Genomic DNA, 23,471 nt, shown 5'->3' with positions numbered 1-23,471 from the left:
TCCACGGTGTGCCTCTGCGTGCCCCTCCCCTCCGCCCCCCGCACCCTCCCCTCCCCCCCCCGCACCCTCCCCTCCCCCCCCCGCACCCAGCCCGCGGGGTCCGCGGGGTCCGTGGTGCCTACGAGCTGGGGATCTGCGCACGGAGCCCCCAGCTCACCTGACCAGTCCTGCGCCCCGTAAGGGTGGGGGCTCAGGGACAGCGGGACACGCGAGCCCTGTGGGGCCCCCGGCCGGAGGGGCCCGCCGGCCTGCCCTCGCCCTCGGGCGTTTTAGAGCAAGGCTGGTCCTCAGAGCCTCCTCCTCCCCTGAGGCTTTCTGGGCAGGTGTGGGGTGCAGGCCTTTGTCTCAGGTCCAGGGAGCTGCCGAGGCCCAGGGGTCTGTTCCGGTCGGAGCTCAGGCGCCCGGCAGGCAGAGGCACAGCGGAGACTCACGTCTCCAGGTGGATCTTATGGCACGTCGGTCTGAGAACAGGGACGGAGCTCCGGAGGTGGTGGGCGGCTCAGCCCTGGGTATCTGTTTCCCCAGGTACCGCGTGGTGGTCTCATACCCGCCCCAGAGCGAGGCGGAGATCGAGCTGAAGGAAGGGGACGTGGTCTTCGTGCACAAGAAGCGAGAGGACGGCTGGTACAAGGGGACCCTGCAGAGGAATGGCCGCACCGGCCTCTTCCCCGGCAGCTTCGTGGAGAGCTTCTGAGGCCGTGCCTGCCGCCCCCAGGGACGGAGGTGCAGGGACCCCAGGGGAGCGGCCGCCCGAGGCCCTGGGTCCTTCTGGGGACCTGGCGGGGACGCCCGCACGCGCAGGACCCGGGGGCGAGGAGGTCACGGCTTCCACCCGCCCCGTGTCCTCTCACGCGGAGCAGACGCCGCCGGGGTGCTCCTCTGTTGTCTGCCATCTGCCGGCGGGGCCCCGTGCCTCTGGAGAGCGTCCTTCGGTGGCTCCGGGTTTCCCGTGGGCCCTGATTGCTCCTTGCCTCCGGCTATACCTCGGGCACCCCCACCTGGACCCTCAGCATGGTGCCCTGGCCCGGGGTCGCCAACTGCCCCATCGGGGCAAGGCCAGCACGTGGCTCCCGCGGGGCCAGGTGGCAGCAGTGCCTCGCGCTTTGCCACCGCTGTCCCCTCTTCCTCATGCTTCTTTCTTACATCTTTTTACTGCCAAGTCGTTAGACTTTATAAATGTCTAACAGGTCGTTCACTGCCTATTTTTCATACATCTGGTGCTGCCTTTTTGTAAAACTAGTCGGGACTTGGTTGAGCTTGAAACAAAAAATCTCTGGGGAGACACCAAAGGGGCACACCTTTTACAGGCACCATGTGAACCTGGAGAGCCAGGTGTTCACAGCCTCGGTGCTCGTGGGGCCAGAGGGGCCTGGGCATTGGAGGGAGTTAGGAAAAGCCCGTGTCTTTCCACCCTTCCAGGGCCCCTGCCGCATCTGGAGGTGTTCTGACAAGAGGTGGCAGTAAAGGAACAGGAGGGTGGACCCCAGGTCAGGAGGCAGAACTTCCCTTCTGCGCTGTAGAGGGGACCCCACAGCCGGCACTTCCACTGTCCAAACGTGCGGTTTTTACCACCGTTCAGATCGACTGCCTTGTGACGGTTTCTCCTGTTTTTCTTTAAATAAATAACTGCTCTGTTCTCAGTGCACACCTTGGTCTCGAGACCAGAGCCACGAGGATAACGAGGGCTTTGAGGCGCCATGAAGACTTGCAGGTCCAGGGAGCTGGGCGGGGAGGGGCAGCTCTGATCCTGGGACCTTCCCCGTCGGGGGTCCACGAAGGGCACCCACGGGTCCACCTTCCCCCAAGCCCCGACGGGAGGAGCCCGTGAGAGAGACTCCTTAGGAATACGTTCCTATCAGTTCCTAAACCCCCTCTCTCTTTTCAAAGCCACTCAGGGTTAAATCAGGCTGAACACACTAGCCTTTGGGACGTCTCTGCAACAAAATCCAGAAGCCCACTCCCCGGCCTGCCATGAGGCCGTGGCAGGAACGCTGTTTTCAGAGTTCCTGTGTTGGGGTGTGACCTGGCTACTTGTTGCTGCCAGGTGGCTCCACGCTGGTGGGTCGCCCCTAGAGAAAAGCGTTCTTCCTCTCTCCAGGACATGATAGATTGACAGAGTTGAGAAATTTGTTCTGAATCAAAAAAAAATCTGGTTTAAACGCAGGGAGTCCCATGCACCGAGTTTATGACAGCCAGAAGGTGCGCGCTGGTCACTGGTTGCCAAATTAGTTGCTTTCTGTGCACAGAAATCCTATGTGTGCCTACAATTATGTCATCACCAAAAACATGCGTGGATTAACATGCTGAGTGAGACACGTGTTCTCCAGTGAAACCAGAGCTGACTTCGTCCACAGATGATAGGAAAGTCTTCTTTCTAAAGTAGGCAGTTACCAAGCAACAGCACAGACCTCTCCCAGCACCGCCCACGTTATGCTGAGAGGCTGGCGCCTGGTGGAGGGGGCATGCCCCCCTGCAGGTGTCTTAGCAAAGTTGTCGCCAGCCTCTCCTGTGCAGAGTCAGGGCTGGGCGCTGGGGCCTCCTCGCCGGCCAGGCTGCAGGGAGCATGGACACGCATGCCCACCCCCATGCTTTGGGCTGTTTTCAAAGCCTTGGTCAGAAAATCAGCCCTCATGACCAGTGAACCACAGACAGAGCAGGAGCCGAAGCAGACCCTTCTGCCGGGCCGTCCTGCCCGGAAGGGCGCCCTCATCCTGGCCACTAAGATGAACCAACCCTTTGCCCGATACTCTCAGATTCCCCAGGTCCAGGCCTCACGCACCGTGGTCGTGTTGTGGCCTTTGGGGCCAAGGCGACATGCTCTGAGGAGCAGGGACGAGTCCTCAGCCACATGCACTGACATCAGGACATGGAGGCGACAGGGCCATCGGGCCATCAAAGGGCCACGGGAACAGAGTCGGGAGATGGCAGCCTCACAGTGAATGCCGGGCTCTGGTGGGAAATTGTTGGCACTTTGCACACTCACACACATGCACCCCTTGCTTCTGTTAGACACAGACGTCAGTGTGTGATTCTGGAGGGACAGACTGATGACAAACCATGATGCCTGTGTTTCCGAGTCTTTAAATAAAACTGAACGTGGAGAGGCCTGGTGTCTGGATGGGGGAGCAGTCAGGTGGGGCCAGGCTGGGCAGGAGCAGAGTCCGCAGGCGTTCCCCACGTCCCCTCTGCCAGCCTGTGGGCGCACAGCCCTGCCACCCCCAGGAGCTTCCGAGTGGGCCACCCGGGGTCTGTGTCAGGGTGGCGGGCCGCCGAGGGGACCGGGGGCACCAGACAGCCACTCCCGGCACAGGCTGGGATTCTGCCGCTGGGCAGGAAGAATTGAGCCTGGCCAGCGGGGCTTGGGCACCTTCTAGGACCCCTGCAGGCTCTTGCTTGCCTGGAAAAGCAGAGTGACTTTCTGTAGGTGATGCCTCTTCCTTGCTTGCGGGAAGCCTTCATGTCCGTAGTCATTCAAGTCCCGTCGGCCAGGAGTGCCTGGAATCGGCCTCCCAGACCAGCACACGCAGTACCCTGCTTGTGTGTCTGGCCTCGGGTGCCTGGGCCACGGGAACCTGTCCTCTGGAACACGGGGTGCGGGATGCCTGGAACCCACCCGCAGGAGGGGCGTCGGGAGGCTGCCGATCTCCAAAGTGGGGGGGGGCGGGGGGCCTGTCTCCAGTAGCCAGACAGAGGGAGGCCCGGCAGAGGGCCGCACACGACCCAAGACCTGTCAGGGTGTTTCCTGGAGGAGACCCTGCTGCCCTCCTGGCCGGGCCCCCCCCCCCACCAGAGCCTTTGACCGTCACATCACCGGAGCTGGAGGGAAGCTTAGCCAGGAGCTACTTCCCTCTTCTATGTGAACGAAGGGAGTGAACTAGCGGAAGACTGGTGACACCGCCTGCAGGGTGGGGAGGGGAGGACAGCCCGTGCTGCAGCGATGAAGCCTTCACGCACTCCCCAGCAAGCTGGGCCAGAGACACTTCGCCAGGTGGGCCATTAGATGAAGCACCCAGATCTCCTCATGCCCAGCTGCACCCCCAAGACCCATGCCCAAGGCTGGGCACTGAGCCAGGCCCTCCATGGAAGTAGTGCATCGGGCCTGAGGGCCGGGGGAGGCAGCGCTGTCACCACCCGCAGGCCTCCTGGCAAGTCTGACCACAGGGACGGACGCGGCAACGCCCTGCCCCTGGGCCTGGAGCCATGTCCGAGTCCAGGCTGGTCAGGGCAGCTGGCCGCTCACCTGTGAAGCACAGACAATCTCGTTGTCCGCAGGGAACTGGCAGCCCCGTGGCTCTTGGGAGGAGTCATTGCTCTGCCCCGACACTGACGAGGTGGCACACGTCGGCCCTGGGGAAACTCCGGTCTCCTTTCCCGGGGCAGCTCCACAGCCGGCCCTTCATTGGCAAGGACAGGTTGGTGACACCATGGGGTGTGCAGTGGCGGTGTTCTGCCCCCCCGCGGCCTCACCCTGCCCCATCCCTCCCCCCAAGCCCACAGCAGAGCCAGAGCTGTTCCAGGGACCATAAGAGACGCGCCTTTTCAGGCTCTGCGTCCACAGCCCCCAGACCTCCAGTCACAGGACTCAGCCTGGAAGGGGTAGGGGAGGGTGTGTGGTTCAGAAAAGGGATTCTGGGTAAGGAAGGGGAGAGGAGGCCCGTGAGGAGCCCCTGCACCAGGCAGGGCAGAGGTAACAGGGAGGCAAAGCAGGAGGGGGACTAGGAGGGCGGCAGGGAGGGGCTGTGTGCAAGCGCCCTGTAGATTGAGAACCACGGCCCGTGTCCCACTCCCGGAACCTGAGAACCTGTCAGGTTACGTGACAAAGAGGGGTTGAGGTTGCTAACCGACCCTGAGTTAGGGAGCCCCTCCTGGTCCCCTGGGTGGGCCCAGAGTGCCCACGGGTCCTTGCAAGGACATCAGGGAGGCCGGAGAGCCGAGAGCCGCGCAGAGGAGGGGCCCAGGGCCTGCTCTGAAGCTGAAGGAACCAAACGCTGACGCTTCTCTGACCCGGGTTGGGTCCTGAATGACCCCCGGGACCCCTCAGGGCCTTGGGCCGTTTCGGGAGGGCTAGTGGGTCTGTTTGCACAGGGACGGAAGGAGGGCCAGCGGGGCAGAGGGGGAGGGGGCTCCTGATGGGGAGCGTCCGGAACTGCTGAGGAAGAGGCTCCAGGCGGACCGGGAGGCCCCCACGGAGGAGGTGAGAGCCCGCACCGGGCTGCGGCAGAGAGGCCACCGAGGGGTCGGCTCAGCGAGCACCGGGCAGGACGCCTGCCCCGCGAGGAGGGGGTGCGCACGGCAGTGGCAGGGGCTGAACACGGGCCAAGGAAACGGCGTGCGTGCTGGTCCCCTGGAGGGGAGCATCCGGGGGCGCGGAAGGCGGGCAGGGGCGCGCGGACGGCGACGGGCTCTGCCACCTGGCCCCCGCGCTCACCTGGGGCCCAACCTGAGGGGGGGGGCAGGTTCCTTCCCAGGGACCCCGCCCCCTGGATGAAACCTCTGCCTCAGGCTAGGCTGGGAGACAGTCCTCCCCGATCGGTTGCTCCTGGAATGACTGTCCCGTTCCAGGGCCCTCAGGGCCTCAACTTTTTGGCACCAAACTGCCCTTTTCTCTAAATAAGCAGCTCTTGCCCTGACGGTTCCAAGAAAGAAACACAACGGTCCCCATAAGTGAAGACGTCCAGCCGCCCTCGTAATCAGAGGAACGGGGTCCACGCGACACCGGGACCCACAGACGGGACGCTGCTCTGCCCGCCAAGCCGCTGGGACGCAGGTGACGCCCCGAGAGGGGACCTGGCGCACCTCCGCCCCAGGAGGTGTCACGTGGACGCGGGGCCCTCGCACGGCACGTCGGCGCACGGAGCCCACGCACAGGGAAGTTCACGCACGGGTCCACGCACGGCACGTCGGCGCACGGCACGTCGGCGCACGGAGCCCACGCACAGGGAAGTTCACGCACGGGCCCACGCACGGCACGTCGGCGCACGGGTTCCGCCCTCGGATCCGGGAGACAGGTTTGCTGCGGCTCCACGCCAGTGGTTGAAAGAGCAGGTGAGCGTGCGGGGGCGGCGCGCGTGTTCTTGTGAGAAGGAGACGTGGAGGAGTGAGCGTGTGTGAAGGGGACGGGCACCGGAATGTGCTTCGTGTGTGCGCGGGAGCGGCACCTGGGCGGTGGGCGGGGCGTCCCTGGAGGTCTCTCAGCGCTGCCTCACGGGAACGTAGCTTTTCACGTCTAAGTCAGGTGACCTGTTTGGAGTGAGAGTCAGAGTCAGAAGTTGAGCAGCCGCTGCCTCTGGCGCGGCTGAGAAGGACCCGGGGGCGCCGCGGGGGAGCAGCCTGTGAGCTGGGGGCGGGGCGGGACTGGAAGAGGGAGGGAGAACCCGGAGCTTCCCGCGGCCGCGGTCCGCACCCCAGGCCTGGGCGGGCCTTCGAGGACCGGCTGGGGCGCATCCCGGGACGTTGGTGCTCCTGGGCTTCGCGTCGGAAGCTGCGGTCCTGACTCTGGTTTCCGACGCGGCGGCCTCCCACCCTCCGGGCTGGATCGTGTTTGGCGGCGGCCCTCGGAGGGTCCAGGGCACTCTCCCTTCTCGGCCCCCGTGGCCTGAGCGCTTACAAGGGGGAGAGGGGCAGGCTTCGCAGCACCGCCGAGTTATTAGCACCGTGGCACGTTCATGCGCGCCGCTGACTCAGCCCTTTAATGCGCCTCTTAAATATGCATCAGAGCCCTGATAAACGTGAGTCATCCTGGGAATGACTTCGCAGCTGTTCGCCTGCCGCATCGCTGATGCATGTTTTTTCGGTGAACTCATCAAAGGACCTAGATTTTAATCAAAGGCTTCGGAATCTTCTGTTGGGGCCAAGTCAAATCCCTGTGAATCCGAAGGGAGGTCTCTGGTGGCACAGCACAGGGCTCTGCCAGTAGAGCACACTGTAATTCAGGTAAAGGCGTCAGGGCGTGATTATCACATCTGTTAATTACCCAGAGCCTGGTGGGACAGGTGGATATGACAGACAGCGGAACCAAGGTCACAGTTTCCTCAAGGGAAGAGATTCGTGCACGACCGGAGTAATTGTAGAACCTTATATACAGAAACCTGCGGTTTATTGTATTTGACCGACCAGCGCGACCAGGGTTCCTCCAAAAGGAGGATGTGACATAAGTAAATGCAAAACTGCCGAGGTGGGTGCGCGGAGAGTCCTGTGAGGCGGGCACGTGCAGCTGTGGCGCTTGGGGAAGGATTAGTGGTGACACAGCTGCCCCCAGGGATCAGTCCTCGGAGGGGACTCCCAGGACAAAGGGGCAGGACTGGCAAGGCAGGCGGGCTTCTCCTCAATTATAGACTAGGTCACTTTCCAGGCCTTGGAATTAATTGTTTATCAGTACAAACGGTCAAGTTGTATTGGCCAAGTAAAATTGTAAAAAAAGTGCTTTAGATTTTATATTTTCAAAACACTACAACTCTTTGTTCAAGTGAAGTCTTCTGTAGAAGACTAGCACGTAAAGCCGATGAAAGCAGGGCTCTTTTTCTTGAAACCGGGCGGAGGCCGGGAAACCCAGCTGCGTGGGTGCCCCCCACAGTCCACGGCCCTTTGTGCGTCTCCCAGGCAAGTGGGAGCTTCTGTGCTCTGTTCCTGTAACAGCTGACAAGCCGTCGGGGGTCGGGGGCCTGCTGTTCTAATGGACTCCTGGAGGGTCTCGTCAGGGTGGTTAGACTTGGAAACGTGATCCAGAATTGAGATTACAAAGTTAGGTTAAACAGCTGGGCAACCCCACTCAGCCCTGTACGTCATATTCAGCAGAGGCCGTGCTCCCGGGACGCCTCAGCATTTGGTTTTGGGCCCAGTGTCTTAGCGCTGCCCGTTTCTCCTCTTTCTCGGTGCCAGGCATGAGGCCACTATCAGGGGCTTCCCTGTGCAGCCACTTCACAGCCTCCAGGTGGTGGAGACAGGCGTGGCCGCTGTCCCCGGGTGGAAGGGAGTTCGCACCTGCGTCCCACTGGGACGGCTGCTTTTCTCTCCCCGGATGGGGGACATTGACAGACGCCACTTCCCCCGCCCTCCCGCCAAATGCATTTCCCAGACTGCCCTGCAGCCAGGCCATGAGTGAGGACCCCCTTTCTTCCCGGCTTTCCGAAAGCTGGGGTGTGGATGTGTCAAAGGCATCTCTGGCCACGAAGACAGGAGCAAAGTCTGTGGACAGCAGAGAAGGAGGAGGAGGAGGGGCTCTGACCGGCCAAGCCACAGTGGATGGCCTGCCCACGGGAGAGAGAAGGAAACGTTTGTCTGTTTAAGCCGCCATCACTGGGAGACTCTTCTTCCTCTTACACCTGTGTTTTTTTTTTTTTACCACCTCCACTGGGTTGCCTTCTAACCTGATATTCTAGAATGGTCATCTCTGTGTGGATCACAGATGGAACAGACATTGCTGAGTGACCAAAAGCCAGTTCTGACTTCTGCTTATGGACATAATGGAAAAACAGTATTGGATTTACCCTTCCGCTTGACACAACTAGGAAACCAGACGAAACACAGGACATTGGAACACAGGCGTCACAGAACAGTGATTCTCGGGAAGAAGGGGCCCTTTAGTGAGTGTGGGCTGCCATCACAGCCTGGGGGCTTAAACAGCAAGTTTAATTTCCCACAGCTCCGGAGGCTGAAAGTCTGAGATCAAGGTGTCAGCAGGGCTGGTTCCCCCCGAGGCCTGTCTCCTTGGGTCCTCACGTGGCTCCCTCTGTGCGTCTGTGTCCTCCTCCTCGTATAAGGACAGCAGTCCTGTTGGATTCGAGCCCGCGCATGTGGCCTCATCTGCCTTACCTACCTCTTTAACGGCCCGACACAAAACACGACCGCATGTTTCAGCTGCATCACACAAAATTTTTTGTCTGTTTTTGCGTTTATTAAGTTAAAAATATTTTGTAAATTTGCCTTTTTCTGGGGGGCCTGTAGGGTTTTTTTTAAAGAAGTGTGTTATTTAATTTCTGAATATTTAGGAATTTCCCAGGTATCTTTCCATTGTTGATTGCTAGTTTAATTCCACTGTGGTCAGAGAACATACTTTATATAATTGCAGCCCTCTTAAATTTATTGAGGCTGGTTTTATGGTCCAAAATATGTTCTTTGTTGGTGAATGTTCTGTGTACACTTGAAAAGAATGTGTGTCCTGCTGCTGTGGGTTGGCTGTGATCTCTAAATGTCAATTAGATCAAATTGATTGATAGTGTTGCTTAAGCCTTCTATATCTTTATAGATTTTCTTTCGACTTGTTCTGTCAGTTTCAGAGAGAACATTGTTGAAGTTTCCATTTACAACGGTGGATTTGTCCTTTTAACGTCTGTGGTATCTGCAAGTCTCTTCAGTTCTATCAGTTTTTTGCGTCATGTATTTTGACTCGGTTATTAGGTGCAAACACACGTAAGATGGCTAGGTTCTCATGGTGAATTGGCCCCTTTATCATTTAGAAATGACCCCTTTTCTCCCTGGTGCAGTTCCTTGTTCTGAATTGACTTTGTCTTAGTTATGCTGCCACTTTAGCTTTTGTCTCATTCCTATTCTCATGAGATATGTTTTTTCTATCCTTTTAGTCTGTCTTCATCTTTAAAGTAGTGTTTTAGTAAAGTAGCGTTTCAGATAGCTGTATCTTACTTTTAAAATCCAACCTGCCAGTCTCTGCCTGTTAACATTGGAGTGTTCTGACCATTCACAGTAATGTGATTGGGTTTAAATCTACAATTTTGCTATTTTTGTTGTTTCATCCTTTCATTATTTCTTTTTTCTCCCTCTTTTACTGACTCCTTTGGATTAATTTAGTATTTTTTATGTTTCCATTTTATTTCCTTTTTTGACTCAAGAGGCATACTTTGTTTTAAAATTTTGTGATCTAGAGTTTGAAGTATGTGTATTTAGTTGTCATTGATTGTTATCACAATATTAAAGATACACATTATGCCTCTTCACATATTTTGTGAGCATTTTTTATTCGAATACACTGATTCTACCCTCCTCAGCCTTTTGTGCCACTGTTTTCATACATTTTCCTTCTATGTTTGCGCCAAAAATCTTGTCTCTTTGTGCACCAATGCTGAACAGAAATACAGAGTTTTGGAGGAAGGGAAAGAATAGCTTTATTCTTTGTCAGGAAAATAGGGAACACAGCTGGCTAGGGCCTCAAGAACTGTGCTCCCTTTCCAGAGGGTAGTGAGGAGTTTCATAGTAATGGTTCAAAGAGGGCGTGATCAGCTTGTGGACATTCTTCTGATTGGTTGGCAGTGAGGTAATCGGGAGTCGGCATCATCAACCTTCTGGTTCCAACCAGTCTGGGGTCTCCGTGCTTGTGGGCAGCAGACAGTTAACTTCTCCCACTTGGTGGGGGTTTCAGTGTCTGCAAAACAGCTCAAGGATATTGTTGTGTGCATCCCTTGAGGGGCACCAGGACCCTGCCCCAAGGCTGTGCTATTGTTTCCTGACTGCTCCTCCCTGGTCTCTGCATCCTCTCCCTTCCCTGATTAGCAACTGTTTGAACTTGCTGGTTGAAACTAAGGGAAGGTCCTGGAGGCTAAATGAAGCCCATTTCCTGTAATCAAGAAATGGGGGACACAGAAAGGCTTTTGTGCCCAGGAGCCCACAGGGCCCTGCTCCGTATCATCTGTTACAGAGGCCCACAATTTATTTTGATTTGGCTTTAAACAGTTATCTTAAAGCAATTTAAAAGAAATTTTTTTATTGGAGTATAGTTGATTTACAGTGTTGTGTTAGTTTCAAGCGTACAGCAAAGTGATTCAGTTATACATACAATTATATCTATTTTTTTCAGATTCTTTCTCCTTATATTACAAAATATTGAGTATAGTTCTCTGTGCTATACAGTAGGTCCTTTCAGTTTATCTGCTTTATATATAGTAGTATAATATTAAAGCAGTTTTTAAAAATAAATTTATTTATTTATTTTTGGCTGCATTGGGTCTGTTGCTGCATGCAGGCTTTCTCTAATTGTGGCAAGCGGGGGCTACTCTTCGTTGCGGTGCACGTGCTTCTCTTGTTGCGGAGCTCGGGCTCTACGCTCGCAGGCTCAGTAGTTGTGGCACACGGGCTTAGTTGCTCTGCGACAGGCGCGATCTTCCAGGACCAGGGCTCGAACCCGTGTCCCCTGCATTGGCAGGTGGATTCTTAACCACTGCGCCACCAGGGAAATCCCAAGGCAATTTTTAAACTAGAGAAAAACAGTCTTTTATGTTATGTTTACTGTTTCCAGTTACTTTGTGTAGATTTGAATTTCCTTTAGGTTTTATTTTTCTTCTGCCTGAAGCACTTCCTGTAACATTTCATGTAATCCAAGTGTGCTAGCAGTGGAGGTTTTCAGCTGTTGTTTGTCTTAATGTCTTTATTTTGCCCATATTTTTGAAAGATATTTTCACTGGTATGGAATTCTAGGTTGACTTTTTTTCATTCACCATTTGAAAAGGTATTGTCTCTTGGTTTGCATTGTTCTTGATAAGATGTGTTTGTTCATTGTTAACCTAGTTTCTCTTGTAATCGGGAAGAACCTTTGTATCCTGTTACCAGTTAATCACTAAAAGGATGCTGCCTATAAGCTTAAATCCTACATAACAGCCCATCTCTGGGACCCCTGCCTCTCAGGTAATGAGCATTCAGCTAAAATACCTGTGTTTAGCTTCCGGGAAACCTGAGCAGGCCCACCTGTGAATGACTTCAGGGGGGAGAAATTAACACCTCCCCTCCGGAGGCTGACGGGAACCAGGAAGTGCTTGGCTTTGGTCCCGCCTCTTTTAGTGTAAAAGGAGCCTCAATCTAATTCAGCAAGACAGCTCTTTGGGCCACGAGCCCGCCATCTTGGTCTGCTGGCTTTCTGGATAAGGCCGCTATTCTTTGCCCCAGCAACTCGCCTCTCAATTTATTGGCCTATCGTGTGGTGAGCAGGACGAGCTTGGACTCGGTAACACCGCCATTCAGGCTCTCTGGAGTCTGCAAGATGTTTCCTTCTATAAGCATCTCTTTTTAAAGCTAGTATTTTTCCCACGTGGGGTAACACCTTAAACGCTGAGATTAACGACTCGGCAGAGAAATGGGGAATAAAGAGGGTAAATAAGGAATCGGGCGGCCCTGGCGAGCACTCCAGGCGTTGCTGCGGAGGCTGGCCGCCCTCCCCTCTGTCGTCTCGCCCGGGCCTGCCAAGCGGCTTCCTGATGCCGGAGGCCAGTGGCCCAGCAGCTGCAAACACGCTTTCTGGGCGCCAGCCTGTGCTGAGCTGCCAGGCGCTCAGCGCCAAGTGTTGTGGACAAGCGGCTTCCCTCTCGCTTGGAAAGACTCAGGGACGCCAGGGCTCCCCCAGCCGGGCTGGCCTCACGGGGAGGCAGGGCAGCCTCGGACTGCGGCCGCTCTCCTCTGGGCCTCACCCTCCTCCCGGTCCGCTTGGGCAGCAGCACCGCCTGCCTGCTCCCCCGAGTTCACACGGGAGCCTCAGAAGCCGCCGGCGTGGGCGGCCCCAGGAGGAGCAGCTGGACGTGGCCCTGCCCTTGACCGTCACGGAGCAGGTGTTTCTGTCTCCTGTCAGGCCATCTGGGTGCAGTTCTGCCTGAGCAGGGCCAGTGCCCTAGTTCTGGGTTTCATCTCACAACCCCCTCGGGTCCCACACTGAGAAGCCTTTGTCAGCAGTAGAGGGACACGCATCCTCCAGCAGCTGCATTTTCAGTTTGTTTCTCCAGAACTTCGGGGGAGGAAGCTGACCCTCAGGGCAGCCGTCGTGAACGTGGAGAAACGGCACCCAGGACGGTGCCGACCAAGTGAGCCAGGGCGAGGCTTCGTGGGACCAGGTGTTCCGCCTCCCCCCAGGCTCCTGGCTCACCACTCCTGACCCGGAACCACCTCTGTTGGGACCTGAGGCCTCCGTGCCGGGGCTGGTGCCCTGGGGTGGTTTACTTGTGCGGTTGTCTCCTCCCGGGGGCCTGGGCGGGAGAACTGGAGTTTTGGGGCCACGCGCCTTTGACCTCGTGACCACGGCTTGCGGTGGCTCTGTCCACACAAGCGACGTTTTCCACAGAGGCAGGAATTTAAGCAAAGGCTGCTCCGTCACTGAGGCACAGGCCACCTGCAGGCACCTGAGAGTGGGTGGGCCTTGTGGAGGACCTTGACCCCAAACCACAGTTAGACAGGCCTGGGGGCAGCAGAGCCTGAGCGCAAGCCAGTTAACGAAAGGGCAGTGGTTGAGGCCGGAGGGGGCAGGCGGGACGGAGCCCAGGCCACCCCTTCGGGAGCTGAGATTCTCTGCTGGGTGAGACACTCGAGCCTGCCCCGTGGCCGACGCCGTCATCGGTGGGCAGCTGTGCCACGACCCTGTGGACCCCTGGTCCCAGTGCTCTGGCCACAGCTGCGTGTGGACTCACTGCAAACACAGCCGTGTCACCTGTGAGGACTGAGGCCCAGCCCATCGTTATTTTTTGCCTCCTGAGGGGGCTGCCAGCTCTGATGGAAGGGGACGATCGTGCCAGCCCTCCTCGCCCCCACCCTTAAAGGCGCTTGCAGTGTTTCATCGTAAGCGTGATGCCCGCGCTGCTTACTGTTTGCAGATACCCTTTATCAAGTTAAGGAAGTTTCCTTCTGTTTGATGTCCTAAGAGTCTTTTTGTTTTGTTTTGTTTTCTTAAATCTCAAAGATGCTAAATTTTATCAATATTTTCTGATTCTACAGGGATGGCCATATGATTTTTCTTTTAACATTCATGCTGTGAGTTACACTAGTTAATTTTCTAATGTTAAAACGTTATTGCCTTCCTGGATATGAGGAACTATCTTTTTAACGATATGTCCCTGGATTCAGTTTGTTAGTAATTTGTATAGGATTTTTGCATGTTTGTTTATGTATGAGATCAGACTATTGTCCTTTCTTAGAAAGTCTTTATTAGGCTTTGAAATGAAAGCCATGTTGTCCTTGTAAAATGAATTTGGGATGTTTCTTTTATCCATTTTTATGGAATGTATTTGTTTCCTATTGCTGCTGTAACAAATTACTACAAATGTAGTGGCTTTAAACTGTACAAATTTATTTATCTTACGATGTTGGTAGTCAGAACCGGACTAAAATCTAAGTGTCAGGCACAGCTGTGCGCCTCTGGAGCCTCCAGGGGAGAATCCCTGTCTGCCGTTTCCAGCCCCTGGAAGCGCCCACGTTCCAAGGCTTATGGCCTCTTCCGCATCGCAACCAGCAGTGCTGCCCCTCCGACCCTGCTTCGCCGGCCACACGTCCCTCCAGCGGGCCCCCCGAGACCACCCAGGACCACCTCCCGGTCTCAGGCCCTCTGCAGCCTGCTGCCAGGTGAGGAAGCACACTCGCAGGCCCAGGACCGAGGGCGTGGGCACCTCTGGGGTGGGGGCAGTGTCCCACCTACCACGGGAGAGCTGGTCAAATGCCTTTCCTCTTGAGACACCTGAGAGGATTCGTGGCCCAAACTGTAGGGGGATTTTAATTATAAATGGTCTTTTATTAAGAAATTTTGTATTTCTTATATCAGTAAATTAACTTTTTAAATTATTTTCTGTTGATTCTTCTGTGTTTTCTAATTTATCAATGACACTTTGATGGCCCAGGATCTGCAGTGATACTCTCTTTTCATTCCCCGCTCTTGCCTTTTAACTTTAAGCCTTTAAGAAAAAAGACGGGCTTACTGAGGCATAATGTAGAGAGGAAGAGGTTGCTGACGTGGCCACTTGCACGCGCTTTGCAAACGTCGGTAGCCACGCAGCCGCCTCACGCTGTGGGTCTGGGGACCTGCGCCAGCCGCCCGATGCCCTCCTGCCTCGGAGGCCAGGCCGCCCCCCAGCAGGGCCGTCTTCTTCCCTAACGCCGCCTTTTGCTGAAAACGTAGCTACACATCAGCTTTTGGCTCAGTGTACACGGTGTACCTTTTCCTTTCAGGACAGAAAGCTTTAGCTCACTCTTGTAAAGTGACGCAGCTGATTTAAAAAAACTTCTATCTAGAAAAACTAGAGCATGTGATTACTGATTTATTTGGGTCTAAATCTACCATATTACTAAATGCTTTTTAGCTGTCACACCTGTTTTATTTCCTTTATGTCCTTGCTTCCTTTTGGATCATCATTTATGAGACCAGTTTTCCTTCTACTGGCTTGAAAGGCACGTGTGTTCCCCACGCGTACACGGTCCTTCCCGAGTCTGTTACCTGGCTGACGGACTTTTATCCTCTTCCCAGTTAATGCAAGAACCTCCCCACTGCATGCGCCCCACTCTCCCAGCTTAACATGCCCCTGCAGTCTTGAATTTTTGTTCCCTCTATATTTCTAGCTCCACACGACATTCTCACGGTTTTACACAACGTATTCCTTTGTGTGTCAGTATTTTTGAGACGTGACCTAGTTACCCTCCTGCATATGCAGTAGGAGGACCCCCGGCCTGGACTTGAGTCCAGGTCCGCCAGCCCCTGGCCTGGCTCCTCCCCGCAACACACCTCTCCCTCTGCCCTGGGAGCCTCTGGCCTGTGGCTGACTTCCGCCTGCTCGCCCGGCTATAGGCTTATGAACGCCGTCTGTTCCCTGCCTCCGTGTTCCCGGTCCTCTCTGTTCACTGATCCTCCCCGCCCGCCCCCCGCCCCAGGCGCAGAGGCTTCGTCGGGAGCCTGCTGTCCTGTGTCCGGGTGGCCCTCCTGCCCTCCTGCTTCTGAAGCTGCTTCAGTCCTTCAAGGCCCAGTCACGCCCACCCCCTTACTCCCCTGTGCTCCAGGGGCAGGAGCAGGAGCCCTTCTCAGGCCGCTCCACAGGGGCCTCATCAGTTTGTGCTCCCGTCTCCTGGCCACACGAGAAAATGGGGCCTAAAATGAGCTCATCTTCAAAATGGGGAGAGTAATCATCCCTGTAGTGCTTGGAAGCTGAAATCACAGTCTGTATGAAGGAGCTTAAAAATTCAGTCGTCGGTCAGTACAAAGGTTAATGGTTGGCGGTGAAAGGCAATTCTGTTTTACATGCTTTATGGAAAGAAAATAAAACACGTCTAGCTTTATTTTGTTCCCAGGAAATTTATTAACTTAAGCATCAGTGGATAATACCTCACTCTGTGACCTTGGAGAATTAATAAGCTTTATAAGGAGAAGCTGAGCGTTATCCAGGCAGACCTCACTGTATTTGCATGTCCTGTGCTATTGGCACCATTTTTCCAACAGCATTTGCTCACTTCGTGTCTCTGTGTCATGGTTTGGTAATTCTCACAGTATTTCAAACTTCCTTATCATGATATTTGTTACGGTGATCTGTGATCGGTGATCTTAATGTTACTACCACAGCTTGCTGCTTGCTGAAGGCTTGGGATGGTTAGCATTTTTTTAGCAGTTAATTATTAACTAAGGTATGTGCACTGTTCTTTAGACATAAGCTATTGCACACTTGACAGACTAAAGCACAGTGTAAATATAACTTCTCTATGCACTGGGAAACCAAAATTCATGTGACTGACTTTATTTCGATACTCGCTTCATTGGGTGGTCTGGACCCGAGCCCACACTTATCTCCGAGGTCTGCCTGTACTGTAATTGTTTAAAAACATTTTTGTTCTTTGCAGCGCAACTCTTCTAAAATAAAATCTTATGTGGAATCCCAGATACACGAAGTGAATTCAGGATTCACACCGTGGGCGTGCACGTGTGGTGAGTCTTCCTCACAGCAGAGTCACTAGCATCCCAAGGTGACGACTCTTCTGTTCAGCTCCAGGTCTGAGGTGGGTTTCCGTGACCTTTTCATCTAGGAATTGAATAACTGTTTTAACATGCCAGCAACCACTCTGGCATTTAAAAGTAACTTTATGAAAGTTCAGGATAGCTGTTTATACACAGCTTGATATAAGAGGCTACGAACAACCACCACTCGCAGCACATCACTGAGCTCGCCGCCTCGCTTCTGGGCTAAGGCTCAGTGCTGCAGCACTGGCCGGGCTTGGGAGGCCAGGCTGCCTGCCCTCAGGGACTCACCGACTCCTGCTCCTACCTTCCAGAAGCTGGGCATTACTGATCCTGAGAAGAAAGTGCAGAGCTTTTTCTGTGATGCTTGTAACTTACTTTACTAAGCTGCAGAAATGCAAAAATGGAATTTAAAGTATTGGTCCAGATAAGCTGTGCTACAAAATGAAAGGTTTTATTTGCAACTTATGCAAATTCATGAAAAAAATACACTGCTCAGAATCTGATGTGGGCTAAGTAAAACATTCTGTTATCTGAAAAATACTGGTAATATACCTGTCTTAAAATAAGTCAAACGTATAATTAAATTCTCATAGTTCTGGTAAGATGTTTAAGATCACGGTTTGCAAAAAGAAGAGTTACAGTAATTTAAACGCAGTTTAGTGAATATGTAGATACATTTTATTTGTCAAGTGTAAATATCAGTTTCATTTAGAATATTCAAGTACGAAAAATGAAAACTTATGACTGTTAAAAAAAGTTAGAAGCCATTAAATCGTTCTGCAAATACTGAGGCACTGAATTCAAATATCCTTTACAATACGAATTATCTAAATTTTTATCTTTAATATTCAGATGTTCATAGTAACTTTTTTAAGAAATATTTTTAATAAGATGATTCAACTTTATTATTTTCCCTGGAAGACAGTTTGAAACAAGTATGTAATACAGACTCATGCAACAGTGTGAAGACACCCAGTTCCAAAGGTACTTATCACCAGAAAAGGGCTTATTTACCTGAGTGTTTCTGCTTTAAACATGTTGTTTCATCACAACAACCCACGGACCACAACACTGAAGCACATATTATGTAATTTGATGCAAAAGCTTAGGATCATGTTACCAATTGGGTAATTGTATGAAAAATTTTAAAGTTCTACAGAACTACTGAGCTTGGAGTTTCAGGTACATAATACATTTTAAAACATATTCCCAAAAGTTTACCTTTAGTATTTACACAAAAGGTTCATCTTGGAATATGTATGCAATCAAGAGCCACAACATAAACGAGTCCTGTACTTTCAAAGGCACCGACACAGCAAAGTGATAGCAAGCACTGGGCAGCAGGAGAAATGATCTCAGTTCATCACAAACCAACAACTTAAACTTCTAACAGTGAATGAGTAACATCGTCCTATCCGGCTTATGTACTGACCTCATACTTTAACTGTGGCCATTTGCCAGATATAGAATAAGTGATACAGCGTAAGTGATACAGCAAATAAAAACAGCAAGAAAATCAAAGCATACTTCTAACAGTTTAATAACTTTGTTTGTGATGATCTTCTGTGAACTGGAACCTTTGCTTTACATAAAACTGGAGCTGGAAAGAGAAAAAAAACCTTTTGATTGGTACAACAGAAGACCATATAGGAATAAAAATCACTTGTTTTACAAAGCTTTTACAGAAAGAGCAGATGTACATCGAGGATAGGATAGGACATCTAGCCATGGCACTCTGGAAAAGAAAAGAAAAAACAAACACCAAAATTTCTTGAGGGGAAATTTTTCTGAGCTCTCAAACTATGGGCTTGGCCCTGATTTTGCAAACAACAGCCCATACCTTACTTCCACAAGGTGATTGTAAATGGTTTTTCACGTATGGAATAAAGTCAGGGGAGTCCAAATCTAGTAACACTGGACTAAGTTGAGATGATAAGGTAAAAGACCCCTTAGCTTTTTAATTCGAGGCACACTGAAAAGAAGTTATAAGTTATATTTATACACTTGGTCCTGTGGATCCGAGGGTTCCACATCTGAGGATTCAACTGACTGAGGATCGAAAATACAATATTTGGGAAAAAATAACAGAAAGTTCCAAAAAACAAAACTTGAATTTGCCACTTGCTGGCAACTATATATACCTAGCATTTACATTCTATTTACATTGTATTAGGTGTTATAAGTAATCTGTAGATGATTTGAAGTGTACAGGAAAATGTGCATAGGTTCTTTGCAAAAATTGTGCCATTGTATGTGAGGGACTTGAGCATCTGTGGATTTTGGTATCCTCGGGGCATCCTGGAACCAGTCCCCCCCACACGTAACGAGGGTGGTTTATCTTTTGAAATTCGGTGTATTCCTTTTTTCTAGGCTCTGGGGGTGGATACATCAACGGACAAAACAGAGATCCACTCCCTGGAAGAGCTTATGTGAAAAGATCATACATGAGAATTCCTTCTTCCCCAAACCATAAAACCCAGAGGCCAATTAAATCCACCCAAAACCGTGTGGATTTACTTCTCCATAGTTCAGAAGTGGAAAGCTGTCATCATGGGCAATGTTACGTTCTCCTACCTTTTTGAAGGTGACTTACAATATTCTGAAAATAGCAGTCTGAAATACGATGTGCTCATAAACCTGAGGGCTGCCCTTTGGGGCACGGGAGAACCTGAGCTCCCCACGCGGAGGGGCTGGGTGCTCAACAGGGCGAGCAAACAGGCAACGTGATGAGGACATTTAAGAGGGAGAAATAAAGTGGAAAAAAGAAAGGAAGAAGAAAACCTTATTTTCTAAGACTTCGGTTACGTAGTCTTTAACACATACCCCAGACCTACAAGCCCTGGGACCATCCTCCACCTGCTACCAAGGCCGCCCCGATGCACGGGGGCCCTCTCTACCTTCCTCTGCATCTTTACGTCCACCACTCGTTTCACAAGCTCTGACATCAAAGCACAGGAGTTCCAAACGATAGCCTGGTTCCCTTATTAAAATAAAAATTCTCATAAAATCATTATCAGAATTTGTTTTAAAAAAGTAAACCTAAGAATTAATTTTTTTTAATCAACTATTATGTCTATGATTCCCCAATATACAGCCTCTGTCAGGCATGAAATGTGACATAACTAACGGGGGGAGGGGTGGTCAGCAGTTACTAGACGTGCCCTGGAGCAGCCAGTGTCCCCAGGTCGCTGACCCTTACGTGCTGTAGCAAATTTTTATTTCGTTCCTTCATTCACTTCAGACTTTCACTCAAGGATGCACAGAGCACGGAACACGTGCCAGGTGCCCTTCTAGCTGCTGGGGAATCAATCAGCACAGCAAGAGGGATGAGCTCTCTGCTGTCAAGGAACTGACGTTTTAGCTGCAGGAGCAGACGGGAGTAAGGAGACAGGGTGAAGCGCCCCGAAGGTCGGGGCAGTGAGACAGGCGGAGGGTGGGGGGCGCTTACTTCTTGCGGTCCTTGTCCTTCCTCACGTTACCACCCGGGGTCATAAAGGGCTGGTTCTGGTATATCTCGGAGGTAGCTTTCTTCTTAGAGAAGGCGATTATTTCTTCTTCCAGAAGTCTTCTCTTCTCCTCAAGCCTCAGCTTCTCCTCTTGATGTACTCTCTTAAGGTGCTCAAACTTGGCCTGGAGCTGTGAAGTGAGGTGCGGTTCCCGCTGAGGACGTGCCGGGTGGGGCAGCCCATGCCCCGGCACCTCCCCACCGCAGCCCTGCTCCCGCGGCCTGCACAGCGACATGTGGAATTGCTCTGACTTTAATTCTGAATGAGCTCCCATGCAAAAAAACGCATGAACAAAACATAAAAACAGCCTCATGCACAAACCTCAGTTTTTTAAACGTTTGACCTCTTAGAGTTTTTCTTTTGCTCTACATTTTCCCCACAAAGCCTCTTCAAATAAAGTTTCAAAAATCCATTCCTAATAAAAGTGAAGGACAAATTACAGAAGCAAGTTATCAAAAAGAGGGAGAAAAGCCCTTATTTTCCAAATAAATTTACTACGTGGTAGTGAAATAGCTGTTGACTCTACTGGTGAACCAGTTTGGAAAGCAAGTGTCCATGTAAATCAAGAAGAACCTTAAAGTCTGTTATGTTTTTCCCACGGCCACTCACCTTCTTGAAATCTAAATCATAAAGTCCTGAATTTAGATAAAAGTTTTATACATAAAAATACAGTTGACCCTTGAACCTTGCAGGGTTGAACACGCCAAACCCCGCTGGTTGAAGATTTGCGTGTGTCACAGCTCCGTAAGCACAGACGGTGCAGTCCTGTGGACTCGGTGAGTGAAAAACATCCACGTGTGAATGGGCCCATGCAGCTCAAACCCAGGTGGTTCAAGGGTCAGCTGCACTTGCTGGGTTTACACCATAATTGGGAAAATACACCTGCGTCTCTAAGAGAGCGAACAGTTTAAAATTCACTTAGGCTAAATACACTCAATGCAGTCATTAAAATGAGTTTTGCCAAAGTTTTGAACAGTGCAACATGAGAATTCCCTGGTTTGATGGCTGTTTATCTGAAAAAAGATCTAGAGACTTTAGCAGGTTCCTTACGAATCAGCCGTGTGCCAAGAACACAAGCACAACATCTAGAATCTACATCCAAAAAATAACTTTGTTTTTGATTCTCTGGTCTGGTTAGATAAACTTTCAATTAGTATTTTCAGTTCTGGGCAGCAACCTAACATTTATACAAAAAGTAGGACTTCGTTTCCAGAAAAGATGGCTTCTGATCACTGAGGAATCATCAGAGGCTGAGGGCAGAGAGCAGAGAGCTGTGCTGTTCCTAATAAAAATCAGATGTTGCAGACGCGGAGCGGCTGGCGAGTGAGCCAGCAACCCTGACGGCGGAGTTTACAGAATAGGGTTGAGACAGATGAAGTAAGGCCTGAAGATTCTCTTATTCCTGAGGATGTCATTTCCAGAGGGATCAGTTCCTTAGTATTTGCTTGTGTAAGTGGTTCCTTGTAAAGGAAGGAAACATGTTCTTTATAAAAAGAAACAAATAAATCGGTGGTATAAATACACAGACTGGCAGCCCTCTGAGCATGCGTGCACCCTGTGGATTTGGGAGAGGAGCGGGGCAGCTGGCGGGTGACGCCTGGAGAGAGAGGCCACAGGGCAGGTTTACGTTATGTGAACAGAGATACACCTCTGACACACTTAAACGGAGGGTGCACACTTTATATCCTTAAATATCCTGAAAGGTTATGGAGTACTTCATATAACGTTTATGAGGTTGACTAAAAACTCCAGGAAAACTATGAAGAGAAAAACGTGTTAGAAAGGGGGCAGGGGAACGTGACTCATTCACATTCTCTGGAGTTCACGGCTTTAGTCAGGACAGTCTGCTCCACCCGCAGGAAGTGCTCACTCACGGCTCCAATGTGCACCACAAGGCCTTTAGCCCAGACACGTTTTCAAGTTCTTCTGTGCTGTTGAAACTACTCACGGATGCTCTGAAGCCTCTGTGGCAAATGCGGTATGTGCTGCGGTCTCTTGTAAGCCTGCTTCTAAGGACACTATACATGCTGCCGTTCAGCGATCCTTTTTAAAGTATCCATTCTCAAAAGTGAAGACCAGAGACAACACTCCTCTCTTGCCAAACTAGTCAGTGTCTCTGACCTGACCTCCGTACTTGGCTGGAGACCCGGAAGTGTCACTGACAAGCACCCAGCGCTGCGGCTCGGCTGCACCGAGTGCAAACCTCGCTGCCAGTCCTGGACTCCCCACGTCCAGGTTCTAGTGTAGCTGTACTTGTTTACTGAAAATTATCTAGAATACTTTTAGAAACAGGAGAGGCATGAATACTAAGTAACAATTAACCAAGAAACAGACTTGCATATAAAATTCAGGAGGAGTAACATTTTAATGTTGGTCCTGCACTTCACCGGAGGGATAAATATAAAGTGCACTCTTTCTTGTGGTGGGGAAGGGCTGCGCATCCAGGATGACGTTAGCAAAAGATGCACAAAAGAAACCATTTAAACAGTATCCTGACATGGTATCTGTCCTGTGCATCTCCCTACTCTAGTTACCTGACGTTCACTGCAATTTCAGCTAACTCTGTACTATACATGAAAATCGGCCAAATTCATACAAAAGGTGAATTAAGAGGTATTTGTTGACAACCGTATTGCCAAGGATATTTTAAGAACAAGGCCATCTAATACAGACTTAAATAACGTTTTGGGTTACCTGCCAGTATCTTACAGAATGTATCTAGCTTTGACTGTCCCGCTTTGCCCAGTAGACACCTGGTTTACATCTACCTATTGTCCAGTGTAACTACTAAAAAGCCTCCTTTCCCTCTAAAACTGCACTTACACTGACGGTAAATTATACGGCCCTCCTTGGTCCTTCAACTGATGGCTCTTTTTTTTTTTTTTTTTTTTTTTTTTTTTTTTAATTTTTGGCTGTGTTGAGCCTTTGTTGCTTTGTGCAGGCTTTCTCTAGTTGCCGTGAGCGGGGGCTACTCTTCATTGCGGTGCACAGGCTTCTCATTGTGGTGGCTTCTCTTGTTGTGGAGCACGGGCTCTAGGCCTGTGGGCTTCAGTAGTTGTGGCTTGTGGGCTCTACAGCGCGGGCTCAGTAATTGTGGCTCCCGGGTTGTAGAGCGCAGGCTCGGTAGTTGTGGCACACAGCCTTAGCTGCTTCACGGCATGTGGGATCTTCCCGGACCAGGGCTTGAACCTGTGTCCCCTGCATCGGCAGGTGGGTTCTTAACCACTGCGCCACCAGGGAAGTCATAACTGATGGCTCTTGAGTTAATCATC

The 23,471-nt window shown here is 51.6% G+C and overlaps 2 protein-coding genes across 13 annotated transcripts in view; one reads left to right on the top strand and one right to left on the bottom strand.

The window, feature by feature from the left end:
• SH3RF3 (SH3 domain containing ring finger 3) overlaps positions 1-1,541 on the top strand; it is a 215,339-nt gene extending 213,798 nt beyond the window's left edge. The window contains exon 13 of the mRNA XM_024116606.2: positions 526-1,541. Within this exon, the coding sequence (XP_023972374.1) occupies positions 526-694 (169 nt within the window). The 3' untranslated portion in view covers positions 695-1,541. The remainder of the gene's footprint in view (positions 1-525) is intronic.
• A 15,904-nt stretch (positions 1,542-17,445) lies between these two features.
• Positions 17,446-23,471, bottom strand: part of SEPTIN10 (septin 10) — a 58,395-nt gene continuing 52,369 nt past the window's right edge. For 11 of the 12 annotated variants that reach the window (XM_028497163.2, XM_024116574.3, XM_028497158.2 and 8 more), the window contains 2 exons: positions 20,142-20,329; positions 17,446-18,293 (listed from right to left, as the gene is read on the bottom strand). In XM_028497163.2, the coding sequence (XP_028352964.1) occupies positions 18,278-18,293; positions 20,142-20,329 (204 nt within the window). In that variant the 3' untranslated portion in view covers positions 17,446-18,277. Of the gene's footprint in view, positions 18,294-20,137; positions 20,330-23,471 lie in introns of those variants that run through there. The other variant, XM_028497155.1, reaches the window with a different exon arrangement.

The sequence above is a fragment of the Physeter macrocephalus genome, chromosome 12 (genome assembly GCF_002837175.3).
Source record: "Physeter macrocephalus isolate SW-GA chromosome 12, ASM283717v5, whole genome shotgun sequence".
Classification (NCBI taxonomy): domain Eukaryota; kingdom Metazoa; phylum Chordata; class Mammalia; order Artiodactyla; family Physeteridae; genus Physeter; species Physeter macrocephalus.
Note: the sequence above shows the minus strand (reverse complement) of the source record. Positions and strands in the feature narration are given on the sequence as shown.